A 17,315-nucleotide genomic window follows, 5' to 3' on the forward strand; every position below is an offset into this window, starting at 1 on the left:
CATTGATCATCAATTTATTGATTGCTGGCTAGCCTAATTAATAAATTGATTATTAATTACCCAGAAACTCTTGCCTCTCAGGGCATTTTCATCAAAAAAAAATTCATCAAACCCAACCTGAAGGAGGCTCACTTATAAAAATGAAGGCACTGGGCTCACTGAACTTTATGGGTCTCTGATGGTGTTATAATCCTATGGTTCTAAGAATCTCTGAATTGGTAGGGACTGAGAAAGAGGCTGGAGTTGTGATTTCAATGATATGGGGAAATCCCAAATGAGGAAAATTCCCTCTACCAATGTAAGTCAGCACCTTCTCAGCCACTTACAGTCTTGGAGAGTTGGCCTAGAATTCCAAGAAGTTGGATGTCTTGGCCAGAATTAGAATCACAAAAACAGTAAGTGCCAGAAACTGAAATTGAAGTCAGGTGTTCCTGGCTCTAGGCTGACACTCAAAACATTATGCCCTGCTGCCACTCATGAGTAAGAAATATTTACAATGGGTTTGAATTATAGGACTCTGTTCTTATTACATGTGTCTGACATCACCCCCGGGAAACTTTCTTTGTTCTTTACCCCTCCATCCATTACCTCCATACTACTGGATGTACATATTCTTTAGATTGGGTAGCGAGATGGCTCAATGGTTGGAGTGCTGGGCCTAGAGTCAGGAAGACCTGGGTTTAAATCCAGCCTTAGACATTGACCCTGGGCAAGTCACTTAACCTCTGTTTGCTTTAGTCCACCGAAGAAGGAAATAGCAACCATTCCAGTAACTCTTCCAAGAAAACCCCAAAGACAGTATTAATGCGACATGGTCCACAGGGTCATGAAGAATTGGATATGACAATACGACAACAAATTCTTTATATTATAAAGCAGAATGTACCTCTAAAATTTATGTGTTCTCTTTATAAGTAAAGCATTATAATAAGGACTTTTTGGTGTGCTTCTGAGAGGAGTTTTATGTTATTATTTTTCCTAAGAAAACATGACATTCTGTGAGTGAAAGAAAATCTAGTGGAAGAAACTCTAACCAATGGAAAGTCTTGCTTTGGTATCTCTTTTCTTTAACTAATGAATTAATCCTATTCTCCATTTTTAAAAAAAAAATCACCTTCATATCCCTTGAAGGACTCTTGGGATAGTGAACATGCTGACTTTAGAGTTAGAGAATTTGGTTTGGAATTCTGGTACTGACATTTACTACCTACGTGACCCTAGGCATTTAAATCATTTAACCTCTCTGGGCTTCAATTTTTGTCATCTATAAAAAGGACTGAGGGCTGGAATGCCTCTAAGACAGAGGTTCTTAGCCCCTTTAGCAGTCTGATGAAGCCTATGAACCCCTGCTGAACTCCTTTTCAGAATAATGTTTTTAAATGCATAAAATAAAACATATAAGATTATGAGGGAAACCACATAATTTTCCCCATACTATGTCCTTCCTCACTATGAAATCTATTCATGGACTCATGGAGGGGTTAGGGTTAAGAATCCTTGTTCTAAGTCCCTTAGCTCTCAACTCATGATCTTAAAAACATCCATCATCCCCAAATCAGTGAGGGTGCACCTCATAAGTTTGATTCTATAGAAATAAGGCAGATTCTATAAGACATATATACTGATCACCTGTCTTGTTACTTCATAGGCACATTATTTTGTAGACATTATTATTTCTCAAAGTCTAGTTGAAAGAGCCCTGGCTCCAGAGTCAAAGGTTTGGATTCAAATCCCATCTCTGATGTTTGCTACCTATGTGACCAAGTTATTGAACTTCTCTGGGCCTCAGTTTCCTCATTTGTACAGAGAGGGGGTTGGATTAGAATCCTCTGAAACTCCTTCTAGCTCTAGCTTTCAGAGCCAATGTAATTTTCCCCAATGGCTCTTCATGAAGTAAAGATGATCCAGGGTTCTCAAAGGCACAAGCTTGGAGAGTTCCACCAAGCTGCAAAAGTAAAAAGGATGGGTTTGTTGACCAGCCACATGTGTCTACTTCCTGAGAACCAGCTAAACATGGAGAGGCTTATCACCAGGAAAACTGGTTGTCAACTGCCAGTTTTGGTCAAAGCAACTCCTGAAGCCATCTGACCAAGACATACATGTCAGTAGAATGTGCACTGGGCTGATGAAATCATGGGTCCTTAATATAGTACTCATATTACTCTGCTGTGAGCCCACTGGGTATTAGCCAATTGGCAGAAATCATCTGTTTCTGAAGCAAAAATCTTGTACCTAACTCCTATTCAGTAAGAACTGCGCCTTAGAAAACTCAGATCAGTTGAATCTTATTTTCCCAGTGATTTGAAGAGACATTGGGACCCTCAGAGATCATCTAGGCCAACTCACTGCTCATATAAGAAAAATGAGGTTCAAAGAGCTAAGTGACTGGTCCATGATCACAGAGTAACAAGTAGCAAAATTAGGATTTGCATTCAGGTTTTCTGACTCCAAAAGGTAGCTCAGTGGGACAGTAGATAGACTGACTCTGGAAGACTCATATTTCTGAGTTCAAATCCAGATACCTGGCAGCTATGTGACCCTGGGCAAGTGACTTAACCCTGGTTGTCTCAGTTTCCTCATCTGTAAAATGAGCTGGAGAAAAATGAAAAATCAGTCTGGTATCTTTGCCAAGAAAACCCCAGACATTTACTGAACAACTTCTGACTCCAGATCAACACACCACCTCCTCAAAGTTTGACCCTACTTGTTCTACTTCTTGGTTTGAAGAAAAAGGGACTGTCCTTAGAGATCTATAGCTCTACTGCTCCTCCACTCACTCCTTCCCTACCACCCAATTCCCCAACCTCCCCCCAGAGAGGTCTTTGAAGGACAGGGAAGGATAAAGGTGGGGACAAATGGTTACGTACTGATGGCTCACCCACCGATGAGGATCATGGGTCTGTTCTTCATCTGGGCAATGCTGAACATGCCTGAATTAGGGGGAAAATGGGGAGAGAAAAATGGGGCAGGGAGGGAAGAGGTCAATCAGTGAAAAAGATAAATGATAACACATACACACAAACATGTACACATACACACATGTATACAATGAGGCTGTCTTTAGGATCACAGGGAAACCAGATTTCCGGACTCCCAGGCCTCAATTCTTGATAAACTCCCCAAAAAGGTAGAGACAAGGGGATAAAGACAGGGAAGGGAGGGAGAGACCCAAGCAAGTAGCTCATCTGCCCCCTCTGTCTTCCCTCTCCCCCTATCCATGGGAGAGGACACAAGGCCCAAGGGGAATGACTGGGGTAATGCTGAGCTCCAAAAATTAGTCTTATTAGGACTTAAACTGCTGCCCTTTCTCCTTAGGGCAAATCTCCCTGTCACCTCCCTCAATCCTCATCAACTTCCCTCTCAACTCCCCCAACAAACCTCTCTCTCCCAACCTCAAATACCTGCATGTTGGGGCTTCTTTCTGCCCACGGCAGCCCCAATGATACTCAGTAGTTCCTCCTCGGAGGCTCCAGCCCGAAGGTGATCCCGGAGACATACTTCTGAATTTCCAAAGAGGCAAACCTGCCCAATTTCACAACACAGAATCTATGACACTCACCCTCACTCTTGGGTTCTAGTCCCTGGATGGGCACCAGACATCCTCCTCCCTCCCTGGGCCTACTGATTTTGGAAGAAAAGGAAACAGATTAAAGTGATACCAGGAAGGAATGAGGTCAGATGGAAGGATGCAGCCTGCTACAGTAGAAAAATCCCTGTTTCTGACATCAGAGAAACTGCTCAAATCAGAGGCAATGAGATGGTGCAAGAGAAGAGAACGTGGGACTTGGAGATAGGCACCACGGAGTTCAAATCCTGCTTCTGACATGGATTTGTTGTAATAATCAAATGACATATGTAAAACACTTGGCAGACCTCGAAGCTCTACAGAGTGTTGTTCAGTTGTTTTCCAGTTTTCCTCACTCTTCCTGACCCCATTTGGGGTTTTCTTGGCAAAGATACTGGAGTGGTTTGCCATTTCCTTCTCCAGCTCATTTTACAGATAAGGAAACTGAAGTAAACAGTGTTGAGTGACTTGCCCAGGGTCACACCTCTAGTGTCTGAGGCCAGATTTGAACTCAGGAAGATATGACCTCATGATTCCAAGTCCAGTGCTCTCTCCATTGTATCACTGAGCTGTTATTTAAAAAATTATTAAATATTAGTTATTATTAAATCCTGTCTCTGACACTCCCTGTTTGACCTTGAAGAAGGAAGGAAACAAGCATTTATTAAGTACTACCAGGCACAGTGCTAAGCACTTTACAAATATCATCTCATTTCATCCTCATGATAATGCTGAGAAATAGGGACAATTATTAAATCCATTTTATAGATGAGGAAACTGAGGCAGACAGGGGTTAAGTGACTTGCACAGGATCACAGATCTAGAAAGCATCTGAGGCCAAATGTTAACTTGGGCCCAACATTCTATCCACTGTACCACTTAGCTGCTCTAACTTCATTTCCTTGGCCTTCATTTTCCTCATTTGTCAAATAAGCGACTTCTCAAGTCCCTTCCAGCTCAGGATCTATAATCTTGTGAGTTCATAACAATAAAAAGATGCCCTTGGGAATTGAGGAGAAAGGGCCAAGGACCAGAGGTGGGGAACCTGTGACCTTGAGGCCACATGTGGCCCTCTAGGTCCTCAAGTGCAGCCCTTTGAGCGAATCCATACTTCACAGAACAAACCTCCTTAATACATGTACTCTAGACTCTAAAAAAAGAATCTGTTCTGTGAAGTTTGTATTCAGTCAAAATCCTTTTATTAAAGTCGGGTCCATTTAGTATGGGGATTTATTCTGTGAAGTTTGGATTTGGTCAAAGGGTCACACTTGAGGACGTAGAGGGCCACATGTGGCCTCGAGGCTGCAGGTTTCCCACCCTTGGGCCAAACAGCTTAAAGACAGAGAAAACCTTGCCAAGATGACCTGCGAAAATCATTGCCCAGATTCCACACGTGAGTCTCCCAAAGGTATTTCCACTTAAACATCCCAGTCATCTCAAAGTTTCTAAAACTGAAAATATCCTATACTTAAAGCAAATTTCTCTTCCAGATGTCCTTATTTCCATTAGTGGTACAATCACTCTTTGTCACTCTCACCCATGACCACAACCTCAGAATCAGCTCTGGTCAGAAGTCAGTCTTTAAATTCTGGGTTTTTTTCCTCTTCTTTCAAAATATTTCCCAAATCTGGAACAACTAAAATGGTCTCCCTGTCTCTGGTTAACCCCACCCTAATCCTTTGCGCACTGAAGAATCTTCCTAATGAATGTATCGGTTTTATCATGCCACCTGCCAGTGGCCACCATGACACCACTAGTGCAAAAATCTTCAGTGGCTCCCCATTGCCTATAGGATAAAGTTCATTTTCCTCATCCTAGCATTTAAGTCTGGTCCCAACTTACTTTTACTAGGTTTACATCCTCTTACTTTCCCTTCCATATATCATCTGATGAAATCAAACCGGTATGTTTATCACCAACCAAAATTCTGCTCCTTCTACCTTTTCCCCCAATTTTTTGTTCCTGGAATGCTCCTCCTTGATCTTCTCTATCTGTTCAGTTCTGACTGGCTCATCTCAAATGCTCTCTCCTTTAGGAAAAGTCAGGGCTGCCCCAACACACAATAGCAAACAGCACTTTTTTTCCTGAAGCCTGCAGCATTCACTTGGAATACTGCTTTGCAGCAGTTTTCAGCAAGGTTGTTTTCTTTAAAAATTTTTTTTCTTATGCATCCTGTTCTCTGTGACTGCAAGTTCTTAAAGGACAGACCCTGTACTTCTCTGTATAACTCTCCTATGGTATGTAGAATACTAGGCACACTGAATATAATCATTAAACATTTAGTGAATAATAGATAGGTTCACTGTCATAGATGATATAAATGCCTGCAGGGTCCCAAATCAGCAGTTCTAAGTACCTTTCAGACCTTGACTTTGGTAAGCCCCAGCAAGGGGTGGGGAACCTGTGGCTTCAAGGTCACATGCGGCCCTCTAGGTCCTCAGGTGTGGCCCTCTTTGACTGAACACATACTTTACAGAGCAAATCCCCTTAACAAAAGGATTTGTTCTGTAAAATTTGGACTCAGTCAAAAGGTTGTACCCAAAGACCTAGAAGGCCACATGTGGCCTCAAGGTTGCAGCTTCCCCATCCCTTTGGTTGACTCTTTGGTTGAGTAAGGGTGCTATAACTAGGATTTCTTTTGGAGGCGGCAAAAGGGCAACAGGACAGAGAAGATGTTTCTTAGGAATCACAATCCGCCTTAGAGTCAACCCCTATCCTAGAGTTCAGAGAGTCCCATAAGGCTCAAGAGAGAAGCTCACCTGTAGCCCTTTTCCAGGGGTCCCATCATCCCCCAGGTAATGACACAGAATATATCTCAAGCTTGGCCTATCTCATCATCAGCCATCTTTGTGTCCTGTTTCCTGAAGAAATCTCTAAATAAGGGGTTCTCAGTCTCTTGTTACATGGACCCTTTTGGCAGTCCAGTGAAACCTATGGACCCCTTCTCAGAATAATATTTTACAATGAATAAAACAAAATATATAGGATAACAATTATGTTGAAATTCACTTATCCAAATATTCCAAAAAATCAAGTTCATGGACCCCAGGTTAAGAACTACTGGTCTATAAAGTCAATCCCTTCCAGCATTCCCATACCTATCCCCTCAAATAATCAATACCTCAGGAGGAGGAAAGGGAGGATATTTAGGATGGCTTTGACACTACCGGGAGGTGGGGCAAGATGAAACAACACTGAGGAGACAAAACACTTGAGGGAAATGACACTGGGGGAAAGTAGTACATCTGGTGAGGCATTGTGGGGAAAGGGTGACCCACCTTGAGATTTCCATCAGCTGTGATGCGGAGGCGGTTGCAGGTCCCACAGAAATGATTAGACATAGATGTAATAAAGCTGATTTGGCCTCGGAAACCAGGAACCCGGAAGGCCTGGAGGAGAAGAAGCTTAGAGCCAAGGGGATTGTGCTAGGGAGATGGAGTCTCTCCACTAACATCTTAGCAGGAATTCTTACTCAACCCTTACTCCAGACAGACCAATTCCCAACCCCAAAAGGGCTACTTCATCCATCTCTTGACCTTCATGCCAAAAGATTCCCTACATAGATGGCTGAAGAAAACAATGCCATTACTCTTTACTGTCCTCCAATCCCTCCTGCTGCTCCCATTCCCCCAACTGACACATCTCAAGGTCTTCCAACCAAGACATGTGGGAAGTTTTTTTGTTTTATTTTGTTTTCTGTTATTTTGCCTTACTCCCCACTCCTAGAAAAGAACATCAACTCCAGACACCTTACTCTTTGCCAAGCTACTTACTTCCTCTGGGAGGAAGATACAAACTAACCTCCCCATCTTAGACCCCAGCCCTATTTCCCCTCCAACCTTAGCTGTGCTAGAGGCTTCCTCCGGTAGTTTCTCCAGCTCTGGCCAGTGCTGTTGGATCTTATCCAGCATTTCCGTATAACTGACCATCTTCTTAAAGTTCCATTTGTTTCCTGTGGGGTCAGCACACAGCAGCCTTGGTCACTTTCCAGAAGATCACAACGTTGCCCAACTTCTATCATCCTGGACAAGTTACTTCACCTTAGTTCCCCTTTTGATAATTTGCATTTGCTGCCTCGTAGGATTATTCTGAGAAAAGAACTTTGTACACCTCAGAGTGCTATGAAAATACTAGCTTATTATAAAAATCACAAAATCTTCATATCGGATAGGATCCTTAAAATCTACCTCATCGTACTTCCTTTCTATAATGACACTTCCACTATCTGCCTCATAGGACTTTTGTCAGAAAAGAGCTTTGTAAACCACAGAGTGCTACAAAAATGTGAATTACTAATAGTAAATAGGTATCTAGGAGGTCTGAGCCTAGAGTCAGAAAGACCTGAGTTGAAATCCAGCCTCAGATAATTAGGAACAATTAGTGTGACCCTGAGCAAGTGAGCGTCTGCTTGCCTCAGTTTCCTCATCTACAAAATGGGGATAATAATAGCATCTACCTACCTCCCAGAGCTGTTGTGATGATAAAATAAATCAATAATTGTAATGCATTTTGCAAAAATTAAAGCTCTATATAAATGCTAGATTATTATCATTGTTAAATGGAGTTATACCGTCAGGGCTCAAATTCCCCAGCTCTTCAACTCTGGGCAAACCATTTTGGTTCTCTGGAATTCAGTTTAATTGTCTATAAAAATAAAGGAGTTGGACCAGAAGATCCTTAAAGTTTCTTCCGGCTCCTTACCCCTGAGGCCACTCCAAGCCTTTTTCTAGGGCTTAAAAATGGTAAGTAATTAAGACTTCCTCAGTGAAGCCACTAAGGGATCACTAAGGAATTCTGACACAGTATCAGAGCTTCCAATCAGAGATCCATTGTTAAGGGGAAACTAGATCCCTCCACATTGAAGCCATGATGACACCGATCATTTCTCCAACATGGCCCTGGCAAAGCTTGGTCTTTTAGGCCTTAGGACCTTTCCCACAGCCCAGTCACTGACCGTCGAAGGGCATGTACTCGATGAAGCGTATGTCCAGTGGGAGCCCTTCACTGAGGGCCACAAAATCCAGTAGCTCATCTTCATTCAGGCCACGCATCACCACGCAGTTCACCTGGGGCAAGGAGGGGCAGCATGCTGACACTCAACATTATCCAGGCCATCCCCCATTCCAAACAGCCCCAGATACAACAGGCCTCTGGGGATCCTAAGAGCCCCATTGTCTTTCTCCCTCCTCATCATTCCTTTTTGTGTCCTCTCCCCCTTTTCTTGCATCCTTCTGGGATGGGGTAACAACTGAGCGCTGGGCTAGGAAATATGAAGAGCAGGGCACCTGGGTTGGGAGCAAAGAATGAGAAAGAATGTGCACCTGGAAAGTCATCCTAGGGGCCAAGGAGTTGATGTGAAAAGAAAGGGTCAGTGGGGAAGGGAAGCAAATGGGATAAGGTATTAACAGCAAACAATTCCTCACCTTGACAGGGTCAAAGCCCAACTCAATGGCTTTATGGATGCCTTCCATAACTTTGTGGAAGCCTGTATGGGAAAGAAGGGGGACAAGGTGAGGCATTAAGGCTTTTCTACCCTCATCAGTCATTCTGCCATTTGGCCCCTCTCTCCTCCATGCCCACCTCCACCACTTACTACCAACCTCTGAAATCTCTCTCAAAACTTTCCTGCCCTCTTCAGCACAAAATCTCCACTCATACTTGCCACCCTAATTCAGTACATCCTGCAGAGTGTGATGCTTGAATAATGTTTCTTACACACAGCTCCAATCCCCATCACTCATGTGGTCAAAAACTTTCAATGCCTCCCATTGCTTGCAGCACACACACACACACACACACACACACACACACTCTCTCTCTCTCTCTCTCTCTCTCTCTCTCACACACACACACACACACACACACACTCACTCACTCATTCTCTATTTCTCTCATATACACTCTGTCTTATACACACACATTCGCACACTCACACACACTCTCTCTCTTACATGCACACACTCATTCTCTATTTCTCTCATATACACTCTGTCTTATACACACTCTCACACACACCCACTATTTCTCTCTTACACACACACATACACACTCTCTTTCATACACACTCTCTCACACACATACACACACACTCACTCATTCTCTATTTCTCTCATATACACTCTTATACACACACATTCACACACTCACACACACTTTCTCACATACACACTCACTATTTCTCTCTTACACACACACACAATCTCTATTTCTCTCATATATACTGTCTTATACACATACACACACTCACATACTCACTATTTCTCTCTTATACACACACACTCTGTTTCTCTCACACACATACATGCACACACACTCATTCATTCTCTATTTCTCTCATATATACTCTGTCTTATACACACACATTCACACTCTCACACATACTCTTTCACATACACACTCACTATTTCTCTCTCACACACACACACACTCTCTCTCACATACATTCACTCATTCTCTATTTCTCTCATATATACTCTTATACACACACTCACACACTCCCACTATTTCTCTCTCACACACACACATACTCACTCACACACACACTCACTCATTCTCTATTTCTCTTTCTCACACACACACATACACTCTCTCGCACTCACTCATTCTCTTTCATATACACTGTCTTATACACACACTCACACTCTCACACACACACTCACTATTTCTCTGACACACACACTCACTCACTCTCTATTTCTCTCATATACACTCTGTCTTATATATACACATTCACACTCCACACACACTCTTTCACATACACACTCACTATTTCTCTCTTACACACACACACTCTCTCACACACACTCACTCATTCTCCATTTCTCTCATATACACTCTGTCTTATACACACTCACACACTCCCACTATTTCTCTCTCTCACACACACATACACACACTTTCTCTCACACACACATTCTCTCACACACACTCACTCATTCTCTATTTCTCTCATATACACTCTCTGTCTTATACACACACTCACACTCACACACTCTCACACACATTATTTCTCTTACATACACACACGCACTCACTCACTCTCTATTTCTCTCATATACACTGTCTTATACACACACTTACACACTCCCACTATTTCACTCTCTCACACACACATACACACACACTCACACACACTCACTATTTCTCTCTTACACACATACACACAAATACACACACTCACTCATTCTCTATTTCTCTCATATACACTCTGTCTTATACACACACACACCCACTATTTCTCTCTTACACACATATACATATACACACACACTCACACTCTCACATACATACACTCACTATTCTCTCTTATACCCACACACACCCACCCACCCGCATCTTCCCCTGGCAGTTAAAGTCTTCTATGCTCTTGACCCAATCAGCCTTCTCAGCTTTATTTCGGACTTCCTCTTCTCTGTACACTCCACTGACCACACTAACCCAAATGGTTTCCCAGCCTCTTCCTGTCTCCTCCTTCCTCCTTGCATGAGCACATCATGTTTCCTTTGTGTGAGATACCCTCCCTTTTCAGTGACATTCCTTTTCTTTAAGCCTTCTCTATTCCATTATGACTTAGTGATTGTTTTTTTTCTTTTGAGTGAGAAGCTGCCTGGCATAGTGGATAAAGAGCAGGCCTTGGAGCCCAAAAGACCCAGGTTCAAATTCCACCTGAGATGTATGCTCTACTCAATGAATCTATTCCAGGGGTGGGGAATCTGTGGTCATATGTAGCCCTCTAAGTCCTCAAGTGCAGCCCTTTGACTGAATCCAAACTTCACAGAACAAATCCCCTTAATAAAAGCATTTGTTCTGTAAAACTTGGACTCAGTCAAAGGGCCACACTTGAGGACCTAGAGGGCCACATGAAGGCATCCACTGAAATCACAGGATCAGTTCCTATCGCTGAGTACCTTTAGTGCATATTCATCTCCTAATTCTTATAAGGTACTTACAAATAACAACAGTACAGCACAAAATTCGAGGAAGAGGGAGCACAATAGAATAGAAAGAACCTTGGACTGGAATGCCAGACTCCCATTTTGTACCCCCAGCTCTGTCCAGCCCTTGTCTGGTCACGAGTGTAAGGTGAAGGTTTAGTACTTATGTTCTTCCCTACTCTGAAATTCTGCGACTGTGTCTCAGTCTCACCTACTACACTATAAGCTCTTTGAGAGAAGGAGCAAGGCCTTGTTCATCTTTGTGCATGGCAAGAAATATATAGTAAATGCTCAAATAATACTTAAGTGAATTTAAATGAATTTTTAGAAGCATTCTGCAAAGGCTTTAGCTATCTCTGGCCTGGAAAATCTTAGATCAGTTTCCTCTTTCCTCTCCATCTTTAATATTTCAACACCTCTTTAGTTGACTCCAGGATAAGAGGAATGGCAGGCACAATGAGAGATGATCATTTCAACCCCACCACTAATGCTTGGCCAAGAAATCAATATGGATAGACTCCATATTACCTCCAGTTGAACCCATTCATTCTCTAGCAGTGGTGCCACCCTCCCGTATATCCACTCTGGTCACCTTTCCTGCGAGCAATGAACTCAAACTTTGCTGGCACTAGGGTGTCTAGGCTGATGTTGACGGCATTGAGCCCAGCTCCCTGGAGCCGAGGTAGCAGCCGGGCAAGGTTGATCCCATTGGTGGTAATGGCAATGGTCTTCAGGCCATCCAGCTGACGAAGCTGAGCTGTGGGGTGAATAGCAAAGAGGAAATGAAGGAACTGAATCCAGACTAGTTTGTGTTCCCCAGTAAGGTAAGGGAAAGGCAGGTGAAGCTTTTGGCCAAAAGACTTCTCAATCCTTTTAGGATCTTTATTATCCAGGCTATCCCTGAAGACCTTAGATGTCAGGAGTGGAACTGTTAATTAGGGTCAAGGTCAAATGCCACAAAACTCACCATACCCAATAACTAGACTTTTTTAAAGCAATATGGTGGTTTTCAACATGAACCCCTCCAGTCTGGCTTCCCACTCCTACCCTCTACCCTCCTCATTTGTGTGTGAGCATTTTCAGTTCACCTCTATGCTTGAACATTGTAAGCCAGGAGCTTTGGGGCTCCGCCCTCTAGGTTTACTCTTGACACAGGCAGCCAGAAAGACAGCAATGGAGACATGATAGGGGTTAATCATTTTATTCTTCTCAAGGGGGCTGCAGATAATGGGAGCATCAACTCCTACAGTATCCTCTAAAGTCTTGATGGGGGCCGGTCAAGACAAGTACATGCATTCTGCAAATTCCCCGAAGCCCTGATTGTGGCAGGTCAAGGCACGCATAGCATCTCAGCTTGTGCATTCCACAAGGCCACAAATCCATACTCACTGACCGGAGCTCATTTGATTTATAGAGGAGCACACAAAGAAGGCAATTTGCCAGCAATAGCCTCACAAGTTTACGTTAACTTTAGCAATATCATGGTAATTCAGCATAGAGCAGGCGGCAGTGTACTGTTTACAACTTAAGCTCAAATGTTGATATTATCTTAGGATGATATAATGGGGCACAAGAATAGTAAAGCTGTTCACAAGTCATGATTCTGGGAACTAGTAGATTGTTTATGGCCATGGATCCTGGGAACTAGTATCTGAAAAAGAAAACAAATCCACCTTGCATACAAACATGAGCCCAGAACTAATGAAGAAATCAGGCAAGTGGGAACATGAAATCAGGCAGTGGGTCTATAGTGAGAAGCGGAATTGGTTCAGTTTCCTTAGGTGGTTTCCCCCTTGCCAGGAGTAGGGAAAGATTCTGAGTATTTCCTAGAGAAGACTGGTGGTTGGTTGACTGGATGGATGGATGGATGAGTGCAGAAGATAGTGGAAGCAGAAATAGTGGCAACTGTCATAGCATCACGATTCAGAGTTAAAAGGAACTATATTTAGACCAGAGGTGTTAAACAGGCAGCAAAATTCATATAAGATGATCCACCAGACTGAAACGTAATTGGGAAATACTCCACAAAATAAATTAAAATATGACAGAATGTAGAGAACACTAATATGTGATTTTCTAAGTCAACATGTGGCCCATCCTACTGACTGAATGGGCTTTGCCTCCCTCTAAGTGAGTACCTGAAAAAGCCTTAGCCTAAAAAGGACAAGGTCTCCCATTGCATCCTGGGCCATCTCCAGTCATCCTGAGGAATATCAGGTTACTGGATCCAGATGGGTCCAAAGGAGAATTGAGGCTGGTGACCTTGCACAACCCTCCTTCACTCAAAACAAAGTCAAGTGCAAGTCATGTCATTATTTCTCTGATGTCATGGTCTTCTTTGAAAACAAAAGACAAACACACATAATGTGGTCCCTCACATTTCTATTTAAGTTTGACTCCACTGATCCAGACCAATGTCTGTATTTTACAAAGGTCCAGAGATGGGTAGGGTAATAATATGGCAAGATTAGCTAAGATTACACAGCTAGAAAAGCTATACAACTGGGATTCAGACCCAGGTCATTTGACTTCAAATAGTGGTCTTTTCACTACAAGGTCTGTCTTCCTTCACCAATCCCATCTCTCATCCTCAAGCCGGACCTGATATAGCTGTTTTCATTGAAAAAATATTTTTAAGTAACAATATAAGGCCCTGAAGTCAAATTTGGCCTTAGACGCTTACTCGTTGTATGACCCTGGGAAAGTCACTTAACCCTGCTTGCCTCAGTTTTCTCATCTATAAAATGAGCTGGAGAAGGAAATGGCAAACTACTCTGGAATCTTTGCCTAGAAAATCCCAAATAGGGAACTAAGTAGCACAGTGAATAGAGCACTGAGCCTGGAATCAGGAAGACTTGTCTTCCTGAGTTCAATTCTGGCCTCAGACACTTACTAGCTGCGTAACCCTGCGCAAGTCACTTAACCTTTTTTGCGTTAGTTTCGTCATCTATAAAATGAGTTGGAAAAGGAAATAGCAAACCATTCCAGTATCTCTGTCAAGAAAACCCAAATGCAGCTGTGAAAAATCAGATGTGACTGAAACAACTGAAGGACAACAACAAAATGACATGAGGGTAAGATAAGATTATAAAGGTCAAAGTGTGTATCAGCAAGTGTCACAAAATGTGAGAGATCACAGTTGCACTTTTTTTTAAAGCTCTCCAAGAGAGGGAGGTGATTTACCTGACAACTTCCCAACTAGAGGCTTAGAAACTGGTCCACTCAGCTGGCTTTTTGAGACTAAGTCACAATCAAGGCTCTTTGTAGCCCATCACTCCTCCTATCTATGACCACCACCCACAGTCAATCATATCTGTAAAGAGAGCTTCTGCATACTGGCAAGACCCTAGGTCTGAGGGAGTCCTGGCTTTATTACTAATATTCCTGTGACTCTGGGCAAGTCCCTTCAGCTCTCTGAGATGGACAGTGATACATGCCCTCCCCACTTCCTGGGGTTGGTGTGATGATGGGAAGAAACAATGGTGTGAAAGTACTTGGTCGATTCTATTGTGCCAGCTGCTATCATTCTGTCACTACTCTAATCCAGAAGCCCACGTACACTCCAGGAAGATATGGCAGAGACTTGGCTGAGTGGGGTAAGGGACTCTGAGAGGAGGAAGATGGGGAGATGGAGTTCAGGGTAATTCTGAGAATACAGTCTGACCCCTAAGGCAACACCCAGGAGAGCCCAGCTCCCCCAAGGAGGCCATCATCTTTGAAAGAATGTCCCAATATCCCCAAGAGAGTGCCGGGGCGGTGGGCAGGGGAAGAAGGGAGAGAGATAACAATAAACATAGGATTTATAACTGGAAGGGACATTACAGATGAACTAGGCCAATCCTCTCATTTTTTACATGAGGAAACTGAGGCCCTGAGAAGGGAAATTACTTGCCCAAGGTCATAAAATGGTAAGTAGCAGAACCAAGCACACTGCAAATCCAGGGCTCTTGCCACTCTACAGTGAGTAACTGCACACAGGAAGGCTGGATGGAAATGCTACCAGGATTTGGTCTAAAAAAGTAGGGCAGAGTTCAGGGTGGAGGACACATGAAAGATGAGGTGCTGAGAGGTAGGGAAGGAGATTTTTTGGTGGGGGCAGGAACTGGAAGGAGATGAAGTGAGGCAGGAGCTTGGATTTGGATATGCGGGCAAAATTCAAGGCTAAAAAGTGGAGTCATAACAGCACCAGGTGGTTCCTACAAACAGCAGCTGTAGACTTTAAGTCACAGGACAAGCACATGGCATATTTTACAGATACCTCTGGAAAGTCAAAGGCCACAAAGTGCTAGATTTTAGCCCAGATATCCATCACACTCAACTGGATGACTGTGTCTGGGATGAGAAAAAAGGGGAGGGGGTAGCAGGGACAGACAGTGAAAGTTCCAGATTCAGCCAGGACTCACCAACAATGTCTATCACGTCAGGTCTGACAAGAGGTTCCCCACCCGTGAGTCGGATCTTGTCCACCCCTTCCTTCACAAAGAGCCGGGAAAGGGTCAGAATCTCCCTTGTAGTCAACAGGTCAGCCTTGGGAGTCAGCGGGACACCCTCCTCAGGCATACAGTACTGACCTAGCAAGGGGGGTAGTAAGTGAGGAGAGTAGTCAGATTTGAGGCTCCCTCAAAGAGCAGTCTTCTGTTTCCTCCATGTCTTGTGCTCTCCTAACTACAACATATAGTCACATTCCTTCCCCTAAACAGAGCTACAATCCTCACTCAAGCCTAATCCAGATCCAACCTGAATGCCTAACTGAAATCTTAATCTTTTTTTATTCTGAACTTAAGAAATAAAACAAACATTTCCATAACATAGTAAAATAGAGAAAAATGATTGCACATGAAACTATAAATCTATTACATATAACTTGCTAGTCCTTTTATAAATATAATAAAGTTCTCAAGTTCCTTTCTTTTTTCTTTCTTTTTTCCTTCCCTTTCCCCTCCCCAGATGGCTACAATTAGATATGGCCTAAATCTTAACTTTAAAAATTCAGTCTACTCCTTGTCCTAGCCCTAACCCAATCCTAAATTTCATCCCTTGTGTTGAAATGCTGATTATCAGGGTGGGTAGGCATGGAAGTTCCATGTCCACAGGAGTAGTTGGAAGGCATCTTAGAGGAACTGAGATCTGGGGTGTCATTTAACGAATGGGACAGATGTTTGGCAGGCAGGGATAGTGGCAGTAGAGAGCCAAAATCGTATCAATGTGGGGGAAAAGGAGAATACCAACTCACAGCGAAGGTTACATTTCTCAGTGAGGGAAATGCGCAGGTAGTTGTGTCTTCTGCCAAAGCTGTCAGTGAGGAAAGCAGAGAAGGGGGCAGCATGTTCTCGAAGGAACTCTCTCCTTCTGGCTGGAGATGGCACCTGCAGAGATAAATCAGTTGGTATTTATCAAGCACTTAGAATGTGCCAGTTCTGTGCTAAGAAGCACTGAGGAATACAATGAAAGATAAAGAAGGGTGAGGGGAAAGAAGAGGCAATCTCTCCTAAAATGGTACCTGATCATCTTCTTCATTAATCAATCAAAAACTGGGATACTAATGCACTGTTGGTGGAGTTGTGAACTTATCCAACCATTCAGGAGAACAATTTGGAGTCATGCCCAAAGGGCAAATAAACTGCATATCTTTTGACCCAGCAATACTACTATTAGGTCTGTATCCCAAAGAGAGCGCAGAAAAGGGAAAAGGACCTATATGTACAAAAATATTTGTAGCAGTTCTTTTTGTGGGGACAAAGAATTGGAAATTGAGAGGATATCCATCAGTTAGAGGAATGGCTGAACAAGTTCTGGTGTATGAATGTAATGGAATT

At 43.1% G+C, this 17,315-nt stretch overlaps 1 protein-coding gene across 3 annotated transcripts in view; it reads right to left on the reverse strand.

The window, feature by feature from the left end:
• Window positions 1–17,315, reverse strand: part of MOCS1 (molybdenum cofactor synthesis 1) — a 43,665-nt gene that overhangs the window by 5,244 nt on the left and 21,106 nt on the right. Inside the window, exons 2-10 of one of the 3 annotated variants that reach the window (XM_072642009.1) lie at window positions 16,733–16,865; window positions 15,903–16,070; window positions 12,092–12,256; window positions 8,989–9,050; window positions 8,520–8,631; window positions 7,405–7,517; window positions 6,844–6,954; window positions 3,402–3,522; window positions 2,883–2,930 (exon numbers count right to left, since the gene is read on the reverse strand). In XM_072642009.1, the coding sequence (XP_072498110.1) occupies window positions 2,883–2,930; window positions 3,402–3,522; window positions 6,844–6,954; window positions 7,405–7,517; window positions 8,520–8,631; window positions 8,989–9,050; window positions 12,092–12,256; window positions 15,903–16,070; window positions 16,733–16,865 (1,033 nt within the window). Of the gene's footprint in view, window positions 1–2,867; window positions 2,931–3,401; window positions 3,523–6,843; window positions 6,955–7,404; window positions 7,518–8,519; window positions 8,632–8,988; window positions 9,051–12,091; window positions 12,257–15,902; window positions 16,071–16,732; window positions 16,866–17,315 lie in introns of all 3 variants that reach the window. The other 2 variants (XM_072642011.1, XM_072642010.1) reach the window with 2 other exon arrangements.

This window comes from Notamacropus eugenii, chromosome 2 (assembly GCF_028372415.1).
Source record: "Notamacropus eugenii isolate mMacEug1 chromosome 2, mMacEug1.pri_v2, whole genome shotgun sequence".
Lineage (NCBI taxonomy): Eukaryota > Metazoa > Chordata > Mammalia > Diprotodontia > Macropodidae > Notamacropus > Notamacropus eugenii.